The following is a 21770-nucleotide window of genomic DNA, read 5'->3' on the forward strand; positions in this document are numbered from 1 at the left end:
GCAGAGGCATATCATGCGTGCAATTTTTTCACCTGACATCATGCATGATTATAGATGAGTATCACATTATACACGCGCGCATGTTGGCCTTGGATCCACAAACTTCATTCCTCGTTTCTTCTACGTACCAGCTTTGAATTCTTCAAAACAAATAGGACACTCATAATCGATCTGTGGCGAATTTTCTGAAAGTTCATACACTGAGAAAATTAAGAAAAATAGAGATCAGTAAAGAGATCGATTAACCTCCTCATCCACAACAACAAAAGACTGTTTTTGTTCCCCAAGCCAACTGACCCAAATAGCGTGGAGGTCGAACAGGAGGACTTCCTGTGTTTAGACATAATTGCAAATGCTTTTCCTGATCCTCTTTCTGCATGCCCAAAAGATCCGTGCCGCACACGGGACATTCAGTCATTAGACTTTGTGAGCTTGGAGATCGTTTCATATGGTTCATAGCAACCGGTGCTGTGGCGCGTCGTCTTGGCGACGAGGAGGAAGATGGTGCTTCTTTGATTGGTAACCTGTTGCATACATCACATACTCGCTGTGGGTGCATGGCGATAAGCGGATAATGCGAAGGATCAATGGCGGGATCTTGTATGATCTCTTCGGGTGGTAGGCGTATTCTATGACTACTGCAACGATCACACACGACTAGGCCACAACGTCGACAATGATGACGACGCACAAGGAAATTAAACCGTCTATTGCATCGACGACACTCTGATGCTTGTCGATCCGCTTCCCACACTCGTCGCGAGCGTGGTGCATTATGAACTGTGTGATCGGATGCATCATCGTCTCGGTTGTGGTTCGTACTGGCGTTGTTGTGCCGTTGATGTTCGCTTAACGGATCTCCTATCGGTTGTTGTTGTTGTTCTTGCTGGGTTGTTTCGTTAACAACTGGCACGATAAGGTTTGCTTGCACTTGGTCAACATTGACATCGTGTGATGTTTCTGCAGCTACTCGGCTGTCTCCTTGTTCTAACAGTGGGGGAGACTCTGCTTTAACTTGTTGCTCTTCCTCCATCTCGCCATTGTGTCCTTGTTGGTCCGCTTGCTCACTGTCCGCCCTGCTGGAAACTTCACGCTCAATCCCTGTGGTATCACTGCCCGTCACGTCCTGGCCTTCATGGGATGTAGCCAAATATACTCCTCTGTCGCCATTTTCATGACTGTGTTCTGCAGAACCATCATTGTCATTTGCCATAGTATCTTCATTATTGAGTCTGATTTCTGGGGCACTGTGATCATAACGAGAATCATGCACACCGACATCACCATCAGAATCCATAATCACCCTCTCAGTGGGTTCTTCTCCTTCCGCGTGATTTTCCGGTGTGCTCGTTCCTTGCTCATCGTCTTGTTCTTCCTGATATTGTGGCGTCGTTGGCATCTGTGCTGATAATGAGGCTAGCGACTGGTCATCCACGTGAGGCCGTGATTCCTCTCCATGGTTCCCACTTAGGGAAGGTTTATTAGCTTGACCATCATCATCAGCAACTTCGTCTAAAGAGGCACTAGATTGTCCGCCCTGATCGTCATCCGCAGAAGTGCATGAACGTTGCTCTGCTCGTGTACCAGATCCATTCTCTACAACCTCCTCAACAGATGCTGTATCGGATGGCCGTGGCGGCAGCGGCGTAGACACTTCTGTTTGCGCTGCTACTGGTATATGTTCGTCCTGCGATACATTGTGATCTTCCAATATGGGGCCATTGTCACCATCCTCTTTGTCGCTGTCCACTTTGCTATCTCCATCCGGCCCAGACTGCTCTATCGTCCTCGTTGCTTGCTCTTGTGCCTCCTCTTGATTTTCATTTTCATGCTGCGGGTTTATATCTGCAACTTGTTCGCTGTGTTGGTCTGATAAGTTGTTATTGTTGCCGTCGTATTTACTTTTATCATCAATGTTGTTGTTATCATTATCGTTGCTGCCGCTACCGCTGTAACCGTTGCTGTCAGCAAGTTGCAATGGCTGCTGATCGTTGGTAGGAGCAACAACAGAAGAAGATTCGTCATTATCGTCGCTGTCGTTTAAAGAAGCATTATTAGGTGCGTTTAAATGAGCTTCTAATAAAGTTGCTTCTTCTTCTCTTCCGCCGTCTTCTTCTTCTGTTGCAGTAGCGGACGTTGTTGTTGTTGTTGTTGTCGTAGTCGATTGAGACTCGCACGTTCGCTCGTCTTCGTTAACGGCGCAACTTTCAACTTTTGCTTCATGAATGGTTGTGTTAGGTGCAGGCGCGGATTCTCCAACTGCTGGATGCGTTTCCATTATCGCTGAGTCTCCTTAATGAATAGTTGTGGTTGATTTTTCTTTGTATTTTCTAGTGGGAAAGATGAATCGGGCATCACCTCTTTTCGGAAGAAGGCAAGGTTCGCAAAAGTCCAGATTTTTGAAGCTCATGCATTGTTTCTCTGCTGCTGGTCCTGGTGCTTGTTTTGAGAGAAGTTTCTCATTGGTGCAAAAAAACAGCCCGCTTGGGCTCACGGGCCAAGCAAAATACTTGTGTAATCGAATAAAGGTACGGCGCTTGCGAAGAACAGAAAAGTGACATCGCTGTATGCCATATCTACACTGTTGCTTACTTATATAACTACACCCTCTAACCCATCCCCACTTATAGAGTACCAAGTGTATGATCTGCCGCTTCGATTCCTCTCTGACTGTAGTGGAGAAGAGAGCCAGGCAACTCCTCCTTCTATCCGACTCATCTCTGTGTGTCCATGTTACACGCATTACTTCATAAAAAATACCATATGTATTGCTGAGCAGCTAATCTTACCAAAACCTAAATCTAGCATACCGTACTCTGGATGATTCATTTAAAAAATATGCAGTTCTTTTTCCTGCGACAGTGTTTCGGTTGAAATAAAGGCTATTTTATTGATTCAGCAATGTTTAGCAGTCAGCTATTCATGATTTGGGAGAGTTTTATATACAGCCTATATAGAGAAAAGTTGAGCACGTTGTTAGCTTATGTCCAAGCAATTTACTAGTTTTATCTTTGTTACTTACAATGTTGGTTTTCAGCTTGAGCAGAGGTGTTGTTAGACTTTACGGGAGAACGCCACTAGTGCTTTTCAATGACCATTGGATGCAGCAGAACGAGCTGATGGAGGAGGATGGGGTTTGTCACTGCCACCAGTTGGCTTAGGGGGAGGAGGCTTGGGCTTGTCCGAACCCTTCAACGAGATCATGTTGGTATGTTAGTAAATACGCAAGCTTAACCTTTGACTTTGCTCCTTGCGCAAATGTTAAAGTACCACTAACCTTTGGTGGTGGTTTCTGGCCGCCAGAAGGGGGGCCCTGGTCTCCGCCATTACCTCCAGGCGGCGGTGGTGGGGGCTTATGATGAGGCGGAGGAGGTGGTGGTGGTGGTGGTGGACCGCCGCCGTGATGAGGACCGCCGCCGTGATGAGGACCGTCGCCGTGATGAGGAGGAGGAGGAGGTGGCGGTGGTGGACCGCCTCCATGATGAGGACCACCGCCGTGATGAGGAGGAGGACCACCATGTCCTGGGCGATGTGGTGGAGGAGGAGGAGGAGGTGGTGGTGGTGGTGGTGGTGGACCGCCTCCATGATGTGGACCACCGCCGTGATGAGGTGGAGGAGGAGGAGGAGGACCACCATGTCCTGGGTGATGTGGTGGACCGCCTCCATGATGAGCTTCTTCATCTACTTCTTCGCGCTTATGATGACGATGGCCACCCTTGTGGCCGTGGTCCCAGCCGCCACCTCTGTGACCCCCATGTCGACCACCATGACCACCGTGTCCGTGTCCGCCGTGTCCACCGTGTCCACCGTGTCCACCATGATGCCAGGATTTGGCTACACCGTTAGCTTCCTCGTCGCGTTTATGATGGCGGTGACCACCCTTATGGCCATGATCCCATCCATCGTCATCGCCATGATCCCAGCCGCCTCCTTTGTCGTGATCCCAGCCGCCTCCTTTGCCGTGGTTCCAGCCGCCACCTCTGTGGCCCCCATGTCGACCACCATGACCGCCGTGTCCGTGTCCGCCGTGTCCACCGTGTCCACCGTGTCCACCATGATGCCAGGATTTGGCTACACCGTTAGCTTCCTCGTCGCGTTTATGATGACGGTGACCACCCTTATGGCCATGATCCCATCCATCGTCATCGCCATGATCCCAGCCGCCTCCTTTGTCGTGATCCCAGCCGCCTCCTTTGCCGTGGTCCCAGCCGCCACCTCTGTGGCCCCCATGTCGACCACCATGACCGCCGTGTCCGTGTCCGCCGTGTCCGCCGTGTCCACCGTGTCCACCATGATGCCAGGATTTGGCTACACCGTTAGCTTCCTCGTCGCGTTTATGATGACGGTGACCACCCTTATGACCGTGATCCCATTCGTCGTCATCGCCATGATCCCAATCGCCTCCTTTGTGACCACCATGTCGACCGCCATTGCCACCATGATGCCAGGCCTTTGATGCAGCTTCGTTGATGATACGAGACTGAGCTTCAGTCAAGCTACACACAATATTTCATGTTTGTATGAGCGCGATATTCTACGCATGATATGGCTATGTGTCCGTATAAAATCATTGATTGGTAGTATGCTTACCTCGAGTCAGATGCTGTGTTCGCAGGTGCTGCCATTGCAACAGCCGACATGCCAAGCGTAAACAGAACTACAGGTGCAAACTTCATAGTGGATTAAGTAAGAAAAAAAAAGTTTGATGTGGTCTCGACCCAGCGTTTTAGCTTGGCTTTTTTATATCTGGCGGTCAAATCAGGGACTTGAAACATCTTTTTTGCCTTGCATGAATTTTATCCTCCAGAATTTTGACAAGGGTAGTTCGGAGGACTCTTTTTTTGCCATCGATATAGCCTCAAATTCGCGAAATAAACCCTTGGTCGCTCCAATTACGGGAAAATTCTGACTAATGCTCCGTCAAGCAAGTAAAAGCAAGCAACCCCCATGCTTGTAAAAACCAAAATATTCCCCACGTAGAGTTGTTGTGATTCTAGAACTAGTGTTTTAAGGAGCCTTTTATTTTTACGAGAAGGGTACGATTAGTATCTCCTATGTAAAGCGGGAGTGCTAGGAGGAAGGAACAGCACGCCATTTGAAACAGCTTTTCTCATGTAAACCACATGTGGAAAAAATAAGAATAATCTTGATATTTGTTTATTCCATGTTCGTGTAAGACTATTGCTGTTGCAGATCCAAGTCTGCAGATCATCCAAGGAAAAAACATTAGTATTTCCTCCCAGTACTACTGCTAGCAAAGTAATCAAAAGAAACAGCATTTGCAAGGATGTTTTTTTTCGTGCAATCATTATTTACATCGTAGTCACATAAGTAGGTGTACTTACAACAGAGCTGAGAAAGGTATCCAAGCCCTGTTGAAAGATATGGAATGTAAACTTTATTTGACAACACCAGATCGCCCTTGCATTGCAGGCTGTAAATGGTGCATTGTTTATTTGTTTGCTTAATCAGCCATCAATGCATATTGCACCATCTGCTACTAAGGCTGGTACAGATTACGACACACGTACCCGCGCCTCCGTATCCGCCTCGCAAGAAATACCTGACACAGCGGATTGGTTTTTGCCACCGACACGATGTGGCCTTGGTTTTCAGAATAACGAGCCGAGAAACCTTGCTGAGCTCATCATGTCGTGAGTAGTTTGATTGTAGCATATTGGATGATAATTGAAAGCTCATACGGACTAAATAAAATGTAAGGTCTCACATCAAGGAACATGACAAGTATGCATCATCATTTGATCAATGAAACAAGCGCGATCTTCCGTCAGATATTACGCTATAATATGTGTCCTTACAGAAGGAAGAACAGAGGATCTAAGAGTTTTGTGCAGAGTATTGTCCTGAACAAACTCCTACCAATTATCATAATGGCGACGTGCGTTGCAAAGAACTAGGAAAGAAGACCTCTGTGTATTAATACGTCTCTTTAGCTACAACGCTGTCAAGGACACCGATACTATCAGTTAATATATCAAAAATGTGACTTCAAGACTTGTTTATTGTTGCAATCCCTAAGCGCCTAGCCGGGCAATATACTTCCAGAGACATAGCATTGACCAGGTTGAGAAGGCGGGGTACTGTGTTATACACATTGCAGTTCACTACACCGGCCTATATTTGGATTTATGTGACATGAAGTACCATCAAAACCGGCTTTTATACTAAATGGAATGGATGTGCGACCGTTTCTTAAAAACGGCAAGACTTTCGTTCCATTTACTTTCATTGACCTGTTGCTGATGATGAGGATCACCACAAGGATAATCCAATACAGCTGACAATATTGCTCCGAGCCGATTAGCTTACTAAAGTATTTCAAAGGAGAGATCATATAACTACGATCATATATTGCATTATGCCAGTCAACCCTCATCGGACGTTATGGCGACGACGTCGATGGGGTGATTTATTAAACCACGAGGAACAAGAAAGTGAAGAAAAAGATATATCAATACGGCAATGATGGTATATGCGCGTTTCTGTATTGGCAGTATGAGCGCTGCATAAAGCGACATACAAGTGGTAAATGATTCTTCTATCTATATTGAGTTTTTTGTCAACAGTAGCTCTAGTTTTTACCCACACAGCTGATGATATTATGTATCGGTTGTTATACTTTTTACTATCACTAACATAGAGTCTCCTGTGTGAGCATAGCAATGCTGAAGAAGTTCCTGTTTGTCCGCAGTCACTACCTTCTACCACTGCGACTTGGTGCTATGTCTCGACAGATTGCAACACACTTGTTTGGAATAGCGTCGCTTCACTAAACAAAGGAACAGAACGCTCGCTAATTTTTCGTGGTGAACGACCAGTCTTGGATGCATTGGAGCTAAATAATAGCACAACCTCCTGCACATCACTACTGTTCAAGAGTTTGACAGGTTATTTGGTGTCGGGGAGACAAGCTGCAGCAGCATCTAATCGCAGGTATTATACATTATTTTTAAATTGCTGCAGGTAGGCGTTTCTAGGAAAGGGGTTTGCTGTGGTTGCTCAAGAGAAGTGGAATGTGTCTAGCCAATATGCCGGATACCCGCACATACGTAAACTTGGTGTATAAGATGCGTACGCGTTGACATCGCCCACATATAAAAAAATTACAATAGTCTGCTCCGCCACCACATCTTCTTCGCAGAGAAATTGTGTTCTCAAACTATTGAACGAATAGATTGAAAGTAACAGCTCTTTGTGTCTTAATACATCAGACTAATTAGAAAACTACCGAGGAGACGGCACACTATGATGAAGCGAGAGAAGGAAAATGGATAAATCGATACCGTCCTGTCGGTTTTAAGCATTTTCCGTAGCGTGTGTCAGGATCGTAGTACATGTGTAACAGGGCCATGCACAACTGTAAACAGGCGATCTCTCTAATTTTTTTTCTTCGCTACACGATCCTCGCTCTGCATATACTATACTGTACACACAAATAGCTTCGCTAAATCGATCTCACTCGCCTCTTTTTTAACATCATATGCAACTTGTTGACGTTTTGATTTACACGGCCAAAAACAGAAATGTGGTCATAAATAAGAAGTATAAGCCCCACACAACCCCACACATTACCGTAGTAGATTAGATTATTTGCTAGGTGCTGACTGCTACTGTACATTCATAGTCATTACTCATTACGTATGCCGTATATATATGTATATATACATAGTGGCAGCAGAACAAATAAGAGCTCCCCATTCTTGACCATCTTCTGGTGCGTAGATCATGCGCCCATGTCGCCACAAAACATCGTCACCATCAGCAATAAGACACCCGGTACTTCCATGCTTGCTTAGATGGAAAGAACATGGGCAGCGCTTATGTTATGAAACAATCACCGATTTTGTGTTGTTTTCGGTGACAACAACAAAAAAATAATCATAATCCGCTCGCTCCATTCTCAGTTGTTGGCCCTATTAGAATAAGGCAAATCGCATGTCAACAACAATAAACAACATGGGCATCGATTAACATTCGTCAGCAGGTGCAAAGGAGCAGATCTTTCCCACCAGGCTATACGAAGCGTGTGCCGTGTGCACTGTCTCTCCTCTCTCTCTCTCTCTCTCTCTCTCTCCACAGAAGTAAAGAAAAAGAGACAACTCGGATACCGGCATCTCAAGTTCCCTTCCCTTCCCTCCCCCAGACTTCGGTTCATTGGTTCATCCCCTCTCGCTCGGCTCTCTCTCTCTCTCTTAGTGACCGTCGCGCAACAATTTGAAATTCCCCGTATTGCTTTTTTTTTTTTTGTATCGCGGCAACGCAGCACCACACCCAACCAACCCACATAACAATTTTTTTTTACTTTTTCTTTTTCTCTCTTTTCTCTTTGACCTCAAAAGCTATACCTCTTCTTCTCTACTACTACTACTACTACTACTTCTACTACTGCTACTATTAGGGAAAAGCTTCCTTTTTCTCTCTTAAAGACACACGCTCTTAGATACAAGTTCTTCACATGCTTCAGCTCTCTCCTCATACCACAGTATTCGGAAGCGCGCAAGGACAAAACGAAAGATCCCTACGAATCAATATGAACCAAGATGAAGCGCTTTCAAATCTCAGCGACTACAATGACCTCCTTCAATCCGAGGTTTATGTCGATCTAGAACGCTTACGCATCTTGGCTCGCCACGGCATCCCTAATGAACTTCGTGGGGTGAGTTTCTTGCTCGTGTTGTATTTTCTTTTTCATAAGCTTCCACAACACACCCATGTCCCAGCACCCGCACATATCAGAACGAAACAAAAAAGGCTGCTTTGCTATTTGACATCCTTTTGCCTCCTTTTGAGACTCACAGCTCCCTCTAAAGCTTATCTGCAAGTATTAATCCAATCGATGATTCTCACTTGTAACAGGAGGTCTGGAAATACCTTTTAGGCGTGCAACAAGCAGACCGCTGTAAGTGAGAAAGATCTTGGGAGAGTGAGACACACACACACACTGGCCAATATAGAAAGAGTGAGGCCAAGGTGATCTCTCGTATACTGATGTGTTGCTTAATCATTTAGCCAAAGAGCTGACAACGTCCAAGGCAAGAAGAGAAGACTATGAACAAATAGATAAGTCTGATCCTGAGATTTCTAAACGCATTCGTGGCGAAGTAACTCGGTATCAGCGACGAGTGCCCCTGTTGGACGGGAGACATTACATGAACCGCTTTGAAAACGTCATCGTGGGCTATCTAAATGCAAATCGTGATGCCGAGTATCATCCTGCTCTGGTAGCTTTGTGTGCGCCATTTGTTTATGTCCTGGACAAAGAGTGGGACGCATACTATTGCTTCGAGCGATTGATGCAAGCTATGGGTAAGAAAAGAACTCGATGCATTAGGAAAAGGAGAAGGCTGTTGGGAGTTGGGGTGGTGATGGTGTGTGTGTGTGTGTGTATGTGCGTGGGAGGAGGGGGGGAAGGCGAATCCTGTCTCTCATCCTTAATCGGTATACTTATCCTTGTGGTTTTGATTTGTAGACGAGTATTACGCCAGCAACACAATCAAAGAAAGCATGGCAAATTTCATGACCCTATTCCGTAATGTTCTGCCTGAACTGTACGTACAACTCTTGCAATCACATCCTTTTGTTTGACCGCAAACAAGCTAACCCTGTTGGTGTATAATAGGTGTAATTATTTTGAAGAGGAGGAAGTGGACCTTAATGAGTGGGTTACTTCGTGGTTGCAGCATTTGCTTTCGCGGGAAATGAAGTTTGAAGATATAGTGAGGCTATGGGGTATGTATCCAAACTTGTATATATTAGCATCTACTGTATGAGGTGAGTAACTAAAAGAGGATCCTCTTTCCTGCATCCAACCAGACACGTACTTTGCAATGCCCGACTTTCTGGAGTTCCATCCGTTTGTATGTCTGGGTAAGCTTAAGAAACGGACGATGATACTTGTATTTTGTATGTAACGGTACTCATTTATCAAACCTGATTATTCAGCGATTCTACGGAACGCCAGAGAGAACCTAGAGGATCTGGAACAGTCGGAGATCAGGACTATGCTGCTCCGCTTGCCTTACCTGGATATGCAACGGGTAAGTTACCGAGTAAAAAAGAAAGAGAATGGGGGTGTGTACTCATCATCATGACCTGATCATTTTCCACTGACCCACATGTAACTTTCTATGCCATCAGACTTTGGCCGAAGCATACAACTTGCGTCACGAGAGCATGGAACGACAGATATCCGAGGATGGGGACCTTTTATGATCAGGCCTTTCTTTTCCATTTGACATCTCTTACAGACAACAGCAACACCTCCATCATTCACAAAGAAACCCCTTTACCCTCAATAACCGCACACACGATCCGACTATTACTACTACCACCACCACCACTACTGCTACTATTAACTCACGCTCGCACTCACCACACACACACATTACCACCAGCAATTGAAACTAACTTATCATTCAATAACCCATGCAACATAACGCACCATCATTTGGACCATTTCGTTTTATCCAGCACCCCCAGCCTCTATCTCTTACAACATTTGCATCTTCTACTTTACTTACTCACACAACACACATCTCCTCCCCCCCCACTCCTCTCTCAAGACTCACCACACCATCCCCACCCCTCCCTCTACACAGCCTTTCTTTTTTCTTTCTCTCTCATGTGGTATTTTATGTACTGTGTATCTCCTCTCTTCCCTTCACTTATTGTTTTCCGCTTTTCAAAGTATAATCCATCTCTTGTGCATTCAACCGATCATGAGATAATGGGGACGGGAGTGTCACTTTATTTTATATCTGATCTAGCACGAAGCTTTGCATTGATTATACACACACATATGACAATGTATAACGGGTGCTACATACATCATCCTGGCGTGCGAATTGGACTCGCTCTCTCTCTCTCTCTTATTTCTCTCGGTTTCTCACCGTATACATTATGTATACACTAGATAGTATGTAGCCGATCGCAAAACTGGTATTTTTTTGCCCATGTTTGCGCACTAAAACCGTGCTCCTGTTTTGTCTGCCGATATAGTCTAGCTCGTATTGGAGGCATTGGAGCATTACAAAAAGAAACAACGCCTCTCTCTCTCTCTCTCCACAATAGAGCGCTGTTATTAGCATACTAACATTTGTTTGTTATTAACTCCTTGGTATCATGTACTAATTATTACTAACTTTTACTACTAGTACTAGGTGGGTATTAGAAAACAGTCATCACAAGATGGGCCACTTGAACAGAATGATAAGAGTTGTATGCATGTAAGGTTTGCAATAGAGTAATCATGTAGTGGTAGCAGTAAGAATAACGATCTTTGTATCATTGATAGTATATCTTGTACTGTATTCCAAATGCTAAAGCTTGATGTATGGCTATCTTGAATATATTATAGACTTTGGAGATGGTGAGTTTTTTTCTGCTGTGTATACGGGATGATTTGGCATGGCTGGAGCTAACTCTCATTTGGGTCCTTACTGCATTTTGTCGATGTATAGTAGCTGAAAAATAACCCATCATCGTAAGTTAAAAGACTCGGTCAAATCCCCACCCGCCTTCATTTAGGCGCCCATATTACATACGGTGACGCACTCCTTACAATGTTGGTCAACTGAATAATTAAATAAAGGCAAAAGCACCGTATCAGTTTGCAAATGTCGTATAAATACTAGTATGCTGCTTTAAGTCATGAGAAGGTAGTCTTTTGTATCTCGCTACACAACATAAAGGTGATAGCTGTAAAGGAGTATAATGGACTTAATGAAATGTGTCCAGGCTCGCACTTGCAGACTAATACCGTATAAGAAACCACATTGTATGAAATTCGTATGAATAATGGCGCCTTTTCGTCTGTAAACGATATAACAAAAAGGTATCTTGATGGCCGTTCTCTAGCTATTAGCGCACACCAGAGCCGTGAACACGCATATATGTAGTAGCTTGTGTGCATTGTCAGACAGCTCCTTTATATCAATTGAATACTGGAAAGACGAAGATATTTCTTTTGACGTGCATAAACTTTATAACCGGAAGAAGTTAGTATCTGTCATTTGAAGTAAGGCGAATTTAATATAAGTGAATCTTTGAAACCAATTAATTGATAGTTTGATCTCATGATTTTGGACTCTATGTCGTCCATGGCAGCCGTTGAAGTTTGCAGCAAACTTAAAACCCATTGTCGCCATGACATCTTACGGACTAACAAGATAATCTGCAAAAAAACTAGGTGAGTCGCGGCCACACTACTTGTGATATCCAAGGATTTTGTAACCTAGTACTTTGTTGCCCTGAGTACGCTCATTTATACACAGAGCACACATGAACAACGGAATGAACTCCAGGATCACAAATATGATTAGTGGAAGAGACTTGAAGAGTTTTACTACATGTTAAGATTGAAGGTAAAAGATTACTGCACAAAGAAGGAATAGCCAGTGTACGTCTGAGAGGAGGAGGGGGATGATGCAATTCCTATTCAGTTGTGTGGTATACAGTTTGTAAAGGTAAAAATAGTAAGGAGACATAGCATAATGAAAAAAGAATATAAAAAGACAATTGGCTGAGCCACTTTTGCTGGTCGAATAGGGCTCTTCTTGGTACGTAATGGTGCGTAAATGAGGCGTGCTAGTTTTTCGTTGACGCTTCTTTCTAGTTGTTATTGGTCTATAGATAGCAATTTCATGTCAAGTTAGTATCAACCAATCAGATTTCCCTTCATCCTCTCCATTCATTTACTTGCCTGAGTGCCAACAATGGATCCTGTACAAATGGTAAAGCCAAGAAGAGAATTAAAGTCAAGTTAACTACCATGCTATCTATTCCCCCTCCCTCCTTTGTCCAAATACCACTTTTTTGTTTGATATAGAGGAAAAGGACATACCAATGATAATGCCAAGAATAACCAAAATGGTCACGGCAATGATAATTTTCCACTTGAGGTCCTTCCACCACATTCGCTTACGAACTTGATTTGCTCCTCGGCGGAAATGGCCAGCAGTTGCTTGTAAATCCTCTACATATCAGAGATCATTTGGTTAGAGTACGTAAAAAAGAGATTAATTTACAGTGAGAGGCAGAGGAGGAGGGCAGGGGGGAGATTCGGCTTAATTATCAATTCCATCTTCTCTCAGTTTCTCCGGGTGAACAACATAAAAAGAGTTACCAGTTTTGCCGCGCAGATCATCCATGCGTTCACCTCGTTGCATGGCCTTGTCAATGTTCTCTTGCATAATGGTTGTGACTTCATCGACTTGAGCCTGGACATGGGAAATCTTGTTGTTAGGAGCCGCCGCGTCCTGGCCGGTGCGCTGGCTGTTCGGGATATAGGGATCATAAGGCTCGGACCTGGTATATATGAAATCCCGTTAGTTAATAATCGCCAATGAATTGTGCCAAAGCAAACAGTGCGCGACCCCATCCAGTGTATTTTCTTTTTGGTATTCAAAGTAATGAACTACTAACATGGCTTAAAAGTGTGGAATGCAGCTGACAACTGACAAGAAGGAGAAACAAAAAAAAGAGAAAGTTAGCGGTGTTGAACCTCTGCGGCTCTTGGGGGTCTTTTATTCTTGTGTTACAGCCCGCCTCATCCATTTGAAAAAAGGTGACGCAAAAACAAAACGTGACCGACTCACCTAACAGTATTATTGTCCTTTCTCTCTCTCTCTCTCTCTTTCTCTCTTTTTTTTTTCAAACCATACAACGAAAGCCCTACGCCAAGGAGGTATAATCACAACACAGTGAATCATTCATAAGGATACTTTTTAGATCAAGAGAATTAAAAAGGAAGAAAGAAAAAGTACCCTCGCACGATCTATCTTTTATTACTGGTGAAACAACTTTTTTCCCTTTTGCAATCACCAAAATATCATGTCTATACAAAACAACGTCCCAATGGCTGGAATGAATCAATCACTGGGTCAACGACAACCACAAGGATATGCGCAAGGACAAGGAGGACCTGAAGACGTTGAGACGGTGAGACGGAATTACCGCGAAGCCTTGTACGAGCTTACGTTCAATAGCAAGCCAATCATCACCAACTTAACCATCATGGCCCAAGAGAATCAATACGCTGCCGGAGCGATTGTACGGGAGATTGAACAACAAATTAGACATGTAAGTTGCAAAATGACCACTATTATAGACCTTTCTCTTTTATTATGTGCAATGGAGGTTTTTTTTCTTTGGAATGCAACAAAAAATCAAAAAAGAGTATTATTATCGTTTGTTTTTGGGGGCTGTTATATATTTCTCGCAGTTGTCTGCTGTTTTTTGGGGGAAAGAAGCGATCTCTCGCTCTTCCCCCTTGGAGGGACCTCATGACAGATATAATAAAGAAGATAGAAAAGAAGCAACACTCCAGAGCACCATTTTTCTTTATTCCATGGTCATCATCCCCCCTCTTTCCTCTCCCTCTCCCTTCTTCTTTACATAACCTTTCCACTATAACACTATAATTCACAAAACAAAAGAAAAAACAATACCCAGAGAAGAACTATTTTTTCTGCTAATGGGGGCACGCGAAAGGGGATGGTTCTTGTTGCATTTTATGCCGCACATCCATGGTAAAAGATAATACGATGAGATGATATATTAATCGATGCCTGTTTATACATCTTCTCTCTTTCTTTCTTTTTCTACTCCAGAATGCATCCGGTCAAAAACTTCCTGTACTGTATTTAATTGACTCGATCTGTAAGAATGTGGGAGGTGTTTACATCGAGTACTTTGCACGCGACATTGCCTCCACTTTCCTGGATGCGTACACCGTCACCGATCCAAACACCCGTCGAAGCTTCGAACGCCTATTGCAAACCTGGAAGAGCGGGATGCCAAACGGTGCGCCTGTATTCTCTAGACAGATCATCGAATCCATCGAACGCCCGCTTAACTACATACGCTCAAGAAATCAAACACAACAGCAGCAGCATCAACAACAACAACAACGTCCACATCCGCATCAACAACATTATCCTCGTCCTCAACAACAGCATAACCATCAAGCACAGCAGTATCAGCAACCAAGATTCGCACAATCGCCCCAGCAACAAGCTGCGTCGCCACGCAACCAACAGATTCATGTCAATCCAAATTTCGTTCCCAAGGTAAGCACATGGAAAAATTATTACTGCTCCATTCGACATGAGGACTCCCGTTCGTCCATTGTTAAACTGGGATTCCCTTATAGCGCGATCCAAGAGATCCGCGTAGTCGAAGCACGTACTCGCCTCAAGAACGTCAGTCGAGACCAATGCCTCCGGTATCGCAACCACCGGCTCCTACACAAGTAAGCTCTATTTGATTATTGAGACCATTGACCCCTTTATTTCGGCTTTCTGTTGTGTTTGCACGTGTGAAACTCCCACTTGATGACATTGACAATGAAATTTTGCACTAGTCTCCATCGTTAGAGGCTCCTACCAACGACATTCTGTCAACTTTGCAGTCAATGTTACCTCCACCCTCCTCGTCGCAAGTCATGAATATTACTGCACCCGCCACTGCAGGCGCCAATAGTGACAAAGGAACATCAGATCCTGTTGCACAATTGGTTTCACAGGTAACACAGCTCCAAGATAGTCCTGGAGCTATTAAGGAAAAAAAAGGTCTAATGTATACACATACTCGATTCAATAGATCCAATCCATCCTTCCTTCATTACCACCCGACCAGTCCGGCGCTATACAAGAATTTCTCAATCAAATACTCGGCAGCAACGCTGCCCTGAGCCAAGCCACGATCGGTAACATGCTTAACAACCTTCCATTCTCGATGCCACCTGTTAGCCCACCTGTCGTCGCCAGCACGCCTCCGGTGATAGCACCCCCTCCGGCACCGGCAACATCTATAGTAGGTAATATAACCCGATTAGCCCATTCACCACCGGTTTACAGAGCACCCGCACCACCTGTAACCACAGCACAACCACTACCAGTACCATCACCCGTACCACCACAGGCAGTAGCAGCACCGCAGCCACAGCCACCCGCTGCTCTACCGATAAACACAGCTGAGCTTTTACAAGGATTGACATCGATGGGTATCTTGAGCAGTGGCGGCAATTCTGCTACGCCACCACCAACGACAGCAGCAACAACTACTGGTAATAATACCGCCAGTGATAATGCCGCTATGGGCTCCCGTGCTGCTGCTGCTGCTGCTTCTGCTACTGCTGCTGCCAGTGGTGGTTCTAGTGGTGCGGGTTTAATCTCTGACAAAGGTCCATCGGCTGCATTAAAAGAACTCGGTGCTTTCCGACTGGAAAGCAAAGATCTACAAATGTGTGTATTATCTAGAGAATCTTTTACTGCTATTTCTACTAGTTTTATTTCAACTATTTCTATCACTACTATCACTGCTACTATAACTGCTGCTGCCTATGCTGATACATTTAGCTCATTGATTCATTTTTTTTCCTTTTCTTTCTTTTGTGTGATTGTTATAAAACCAAAAAACCAAACCCACCCCGCCCGCAAAAACAAAAAAAAAAGTGTACGTCCCGGCGCAGTTGAGTTGCTGTATTCGGGTCTGCCGCTACAGTGCAAGCAATGTGGTTTCCGATATCCAAAAACTCCCGAAGGCCAGAACAAGATGGATGCGCATTTGGACTCTCATTTCCGGCAGAACCGGCGTATGAAAGAACGTGTCAAGCGGGGATTGTCAAGATCATGGTTTGTCACTGAAGAAGAATGGATCAGTGGGTCAGGCGGTGAATTGACAAGCCATCAAGGTAATGCAATTTAAAAAACCAAGTGTGGAGTGTAGGATAGGGACGGAAGCTTTTATCTATCAAAGGAGAGAAGATTGATATATGTGTGTATATGTATTTTCGTTTCACTTAGCACCGGCGTTCTTGACGGATAGTACTGCAAATGAAGTGAATATGGCATCGCCATCCGCCGGCGGAACAACTGATACAGTGAATCCCGAAAGCCATATGGTCGTCATGCCCAATGATGAAAATAGAAAACCTTGTCCTATCTGTGGAGAGCGGTTCGTCGATTTCTGGAATGACGATGAAGAGGAATGGATGTACAAAAATGCAGTGATGGTCGATGATACGGTAAGTTTTGTTGTCCTTCATTTTCGTGGCTTCTAAGATGTGATAAGACAACTAGATCTAACCTTCTATACTGTAATTCGCGAATTAGATATACCACGCAACCTGCCATGCAGACGCTGTCAAGAGTGGAACATTGGTTGGTTCTGACGAGCCAGAAGATACTGAGATGGCAGAGTCTAGTCAGGGCATAAAGCGCAAGGCTGAAGATGAAGTAAGCTATTTATAGGCCCACTAATCCATGGAAATGAAGGCAGAGTTCTTTTTGGTACTTATTATCTTTCTTGACAATAGGACATGGTGAAAGAGGATGTAAAATCAGCTCGGATCGATGAAGAACAAAATCAGTAACTATAGTGGTGAATACAATAAAGAAAAAGTTGGGATTCATAGCACCCCATCATCACAATCATTTTAATAGATAGATTGATTGTTCCTTCTATCCCTTTTCACAATTTCTCCCATAATCATTTAAATATTGAGTATACCATACAGTATATATATTTAACCTTTATCTTTGTTATGTTTTCTCATTGTAAGCAATTGTTTCTCATTACAATATTCCTGAATGTGTATATCAGCACATGGTAGATGCAGTAGCAGCGGTAGTGGATCAAGTCAGCCTTATCCATCGACATGTGATTGAAGCTTAAAGTGATATGTGCTATATGAGTTTCTATATGAAGATGATTCAGGCTTCTCAGTAAAGGAAGGATGCTGTGCATTTTCATATTTTCGAAGAGATGAATAACGGAAGGTCCATGAATTTAACCTGTACGAGCATTACTAGTAACAAGTAGAAGCGAGCGATCACGGATGTAAACAGGATTGCGTGGACGGCCAAAGTTATACCACCAAAACCCAAGCGGTTCATACCAAAGAAATCGTCACTGGGAGCTTGCAATATGCTACTTAAATACCTGGACATCGTGAAAGCAAAGTACATAATAGAGCTAAATAATCCCTTTTCGCCAACCCGCAACTCTTTCTTCTAAGCCATTTTATACCGCTTAAAATATAAAATATCCTTTGTTGGTGGCATGGTGCCCAACATAGGAGATAGCAGTCATATATTTCGATCTGACAGAAGAAAACTACAAACTGACGTTGAACATGTGATATTGTATGGGATACAGTCCGATCATTGTCCGATTGATGCTGATAAGACCACATTGTCGACAATTGTTTTACAGTATTTTCCAGACATTAGCAAGGAAGAGGATCACTGCAAGGCTGTTGACACATGTGAAATGACAAAGCCTGTTTGATTTTTTTAGCTGACCATGTTTTACATGTAGTACTATGTTTGAGCATTAACCATTTTTCACACTCTGCACATTATATCAAAAGCTGTCGATGTGTAAAGCTAGCTATATAGTACATACGTCCATTAGAACCTATGCCCCTTTATGGTTCAGCATCATCATCATCATCTCAGCAGCACCAGCACCAGCACCAACAGTAGTAGTGGTGGATGAGCAACTTCACAAAGTAATTACACACTACACATCATTTTAACATAAAGAGAAATATGGTTTTATATTACAAGCGGAAAGAAGTAAATACAAGTGCAGTATATAAGATGAGAATGGTGGTCGGAAAGAAAGAGGTGATGTGATAGAGAGATAGAAGATGAGATGATGCGATATGGATGGCGGAAGGATTTTACAGGTAAATGCGCCTTAAATCGGCGGGTGTGGTAATCTTTTGACATTGAGGGCAAAGCTTTTTGGAACCAAGCGTTTGAAGCCAACATTGTTCACAGTGAACATGCCAACATACAATGGACGTGAGAGGTGTTTTGTAGGGCTCCAAACAAATTAGACAACGAGGTGCCGAGCGTGAGACGACTTCCAGTTGATGAATACGGGATTTTAGCGATTCAATGACCAACCGAGAGTGACCAGATCCTGGCACTTGATGTTGCTCACTAGACGACAGAATTGAGCGCTGCCAGCCTTCATCTGATACCGTTTCTTCAAATCCACTGCGTGGAGAATCCACACTACAACGCGATGTATTGTGTAAGAAATTAGCTATCACGTTTATATGTATATGCGAGGTCAATTCATATATACGTACGAAGGTGTCGTCTGCCGTGCACTGCTACCGGAGCCTCCACCGCCAGAAACCATTTCGCGTAATGCAGATACGTCCTCGGTTTCGTCGGTGGCATAAATATCTCGCTCTGTGTATTGTGTCTGTCCATACTGGTCTGCATCATCATCTTCTACATCCAGGTCTTCGTCTACATCTTCGTCCTCTTCTCGTTTGCTCGTCGTGGCGAAACCTGCGCCACCGTAGCCTCCATCCATCATGGCTGTTGCTCGGACACGTGTCTGCCCTGCCCATTCATACTCGTCCCATGAATTGCTGCCACTACCACCGCTTGGCTCTGTGACATCTGGCGTTGTAGCTGATGAGCCGGTGCTATTCATGTTGGCTAGGCAACTGTCGATATGGAGATTAATTGCTTCCAAATCGCCATGAAGCGTTTCGTTGCAGATGAAGCATGTTTGAACATCGTCGCCACCTTCTAGTAATGCTGTTTTATAAGAGAAAAATTTCAGCAAAAGGAATTTAACTATGGATTAACAGAAATCCCAGTAATAGATGTTGTTTACAATTATCCCACCTTGACTTAGTGCCAATGAATGGTCGTCTTGTATTAGTGTGTCTGACGGATGCTGATCCTGACTACCGTCTATTCGTCGTAGAGCTTCTTTACGGTGGTTTCGATTTTTCTGGATTTTTTCCAAAGCTTCTTCGTATACTGAAAGGGTTTTCTTTCGCCCACTTGATCGCTCCATCTGTTGTCTAGCTACAACTGCGGCACCACGTCTCTTTCCTTTGCTAGATATGCATATAAGTTGTCAGTGAGAAAGACCCTAATTTCAAAAAATATAACTTTTGTGAAATAACCTTTTGTCCAAGGGATCTTCATATGCATCGGACTGGACTTTTTCAAGCCGTGACAATTCAAGTTTATAATGTTCGTCCCACTGTGCAGGATCGATTCGTACTTGGCATATGGGACACTTTGGTTGATCACGTTTGGCTAGTGGAAATTACAATTATGCAGAGTGGCCCCCACACATCCACACAAGTCAGTCCAGTGTAGTTAATTTCGCCGGAAATTTCGTCAAGATCAAATGTGTGTTACCTCGTTTGCCGTTGTTGTCAACGAGGAACTGAAGCTCCCTAGCAAGATTTTTTGACCGTTTCTTACTGCGTGGCAGGTCGAGCGATCTAGTGTGAGAATTGGGTATGTGGTGTGTCAGCGGGGGTTGTTGCGGTTTCTTTTTTAAATTCGGTCATTTTTTCTTTTTACTTTTCGACATGAGCGGCATCAGCGGATCCGCTGGTAGGTGAGGACATTGCGGCGTACACGGACAGTTGGTTTATGCGTTTAAAACGGGCGTGTAGTTATAAAGAATAGGATGGTTGGATTCGAGATAAGTATGGATGCACCGTTTGCTAGTGCGGGCATTTTGACTTGCTGGTCGCACACCCCCCTCCCCTCTACACCCACCAACAGCGCACGGGCGAATATTACCAGCCAGTAGCAGCTGGGATCGACGTTAAAAAATTAATTACTGGGATGTGCATTTGTTTCACTGCGTACGTTATGAGTCCCGATAGCGATTCTCGTTACACTGATGATTGTAAACACGAACGATGAAACAGCTCTTTTACCGACTTGGAGAGATAATAAAATGTCCTTCCGATCCATTAGAGATTTCTTCACTGACCCAAGACGATGTTTCGTTTTGAGCTTGATCGACCTTGACCACAGATAAGTTCATTCATCTTTATCAACTGCTAAACAAAGAGCACAGTTAATCAGGAGGGACAGTTTGGCTCGTACTTTGAATGCACCGCACATCGTCATGGATGTAGCGCACACTGATGCCTCAATGTCTGAGCTGAGTGTAGCGTCAACAAGTTATTGCTTAAATACCCTCATCTTCCTACTTGAAACGAAGTCGGAACACACTATACGAGAACAACGTGTAATATAATACCCAACCCTTTTAAATTTAAAAACGACAAACTATGATCAGCACTTTAACAGTACACGCAGAGTTTTTGGGACAAAAAGGTGCAGCATTGATTATTCATGATTATCGTACCTGCTGCCATATCGACCCCATGACCCTTACACAAGGAAGTAAAAGTGAGCTAAGGAAATGGTGGAACGCATAATGAATCTAAGCAATGAATTACGCATTGAAATTATATGTATCGTGAGAGAGTAAAAAGATCCCAACACCAACGACTGTTGGGTATGTACTTTCCTTTTTGAAGTTTGAGCACGATGGGGTATCTCCTTTTCGAAAGATCAAAGCAGACATTACCTCTTTCGTCTTGTATACTCTACCTTGGGGGGGGGGAAATGCTGTAGACAGTAAATCTTTCAATTGATGCTATGTATCAGAAAAAGGTAAGCCAAGGTCATATGATACGACAAGAAAGTACTTCCTAAAGAAATAACATTTCTTCTCGGTTAGGGTGTCTTTATTTCCTTCTCGTTTCCTCATTCAATAAGTTAGGCTTAGCTTCTAGGTTCTTTCTTTCTTCTCAATAGCAGCTATGATTTCTATTCTATTCGCTACCTTTCTTTCCATTGACAATGAATTCTCAAGGGCTACACGTATACGTGAGACGGCCAGAGATTTGTTTTTAACGCTATTATGCAATAGTCGCCTTTGCCGCATTCCTCGCA

At 43.9% G+C, this 21770-nt stretch overlaps 7 protein-coding genes across 7 annotated transcripts; 3 read left to right on the forward strand and 4 right to left on the reverse strand.

Moving 5' to 3' along the window:
• Positions 1-292: 292 nt before the first annotated feature.
• On the reverse strand, positions 293-835 carry BDB00DRAFT_743225 (uncharacterized protein; the record flags this gene model as incomplete). The annotated part of the gene is made up of 1 exon (XM_053118490.1): positions 293-835. A coding segment is annotated over one exon (543 nt), but the record flags the coding sequence as incomplete, so codon positions are not given.
• A 2252-nt stretch (positions 836-3087) lies between these two features.
• On the reverse strand, positions 3088-4676 carry BDB00DRAFT_783774 (uncharacterized protein; the record flags this gene model as incomplete). Its single annotated transcript, XM_053120410.1, has 3 exons — positions 3088-3189; positions 3278-4496; positions 4591-4676. 3 exons carry the CDS (start codon positions 4674-4676, stop codon positions 3088-3090), a joined length of 1407 nt encoding a protein of 468 aa, XP_052984912.1.
• A 3875-nt stretch (positions 4677-8551) lies between these two features.
• Positions 8552-10233, forward strand: BDB00DRAFT_754751 (rab-GTPase-TBC domain-containing protein; the record flags this gene model as incomplete). The annotated part of the gene is made up of 7 exons (XM_053118784.1): positions 8552-8677; positions 8878-8920; positions 9031-9327; positions 9658-9750; positions 9835-9888; positions 9964-10058; positions 10159-10233. The coding sequence occupies 7 exons, from the start codon at positions 8552-8554 to the stop codon at positions 10231-10233; spliced, it is 783 nt and encodes a 260-aa protein (XP_052984913.1).
• Positions 10010-11255, forward strand: BDB00DRAFT_395288 (uncharacterized protein). The gene is made up of 2 exons (XM_053117227.1): positions 10010-10058; positions 10159-11255. Exon 2 carries the CDS (start codon positions 10217-10219, stop codon positions 10931-10933), a length of 717 nt encoding a protein of 238 aa, XP_052984914.1. The 5' UTR covers positions 10010-10058; positions 10159-10216; the 3' UTR covers positions 10934-11255.
• Positions 11256-12863: 1608 nt separating this feature from the next.
• Positions 12864-13337, reverse strand: BDB00DRAFT_721773 (synaptobrevin; the record flags this gene model as incomplete). Its single annotated transcript, XM_053118188.1, has 2 exons — positions 12864-12994; positions 13145-13337. Coding segments are annotated over 2 exons (324 nt in total), but the record flags the coding sequence as incomplete, so codon positions are not given.
• A 305-nt stretch (positions 13338-13642) lies between these two features.
• Positions 13643-17625, forward strand: BDB00DRAFT_798925 (uncharacterized protein). Its single transcript, XM_053121649.1, has 8 exons — positions 13643-14100; positions 14631-15089; positions 15173-15271; positions 15383-15544; positions 15622-16265; positions 16476-16714; positions 16827-17047; positions 17136-17625. The coding sequence occupies exons 1-8, from the start codon at positions 13852-13854 to the stop codon at positions 17271-17273; spliced, it is 2211 nt and encodes a 736-aa protein (XP_052984916.1). The 5' UTR covers positions 13643-13851; the 3' UTR covers positions 17274-17625.
• A 752-nt stretch (positions 17626-18377) lies between these two features.
• Positions 18378-21061, reverse strand: BDB00DRAFT_798939 (uncharacterized protein). Its single transcript, XM_053121650.1, has 8 exons — positions 21006-21061; positions 20601-20863; positions 20376-20405; positions 20208-20293; positions 19967-20102; positions 19680-19897; positions 19127-19589; positions 18378-19049 (listed from the first exon to the last, which is right to left on the reverse strand). The coding sequence occupies exons 2-8, from the start codon at positions 20651-20653 to the stop codon at positions 18710-18712; spliced, it is 1326 nt and encodes a 441-aa protein (XP_052984917.1). The 5' UTR covers positions 20654-20863; positions 21006-21061; the 3' UTR covers positions 18378-18709.
• Between the last annotated feature and the right edge of the window lie 709 nt (positions 21062-21770).

The sequence above is a fragment of the Zychaea mexicana genome, assembly GCF_025766255.1.
Source record: "Zychaea mexicana strain RSA 1403 chromosome Unknown BDB00scaffold_4, whole genome shotgun sequence".
NCBI lineage: Eukaryota > Fungi > Mucoromycota > Mucoromycetes > Mucorales > Lichtheimiaceae > Zychaea > Zychaea mexicana.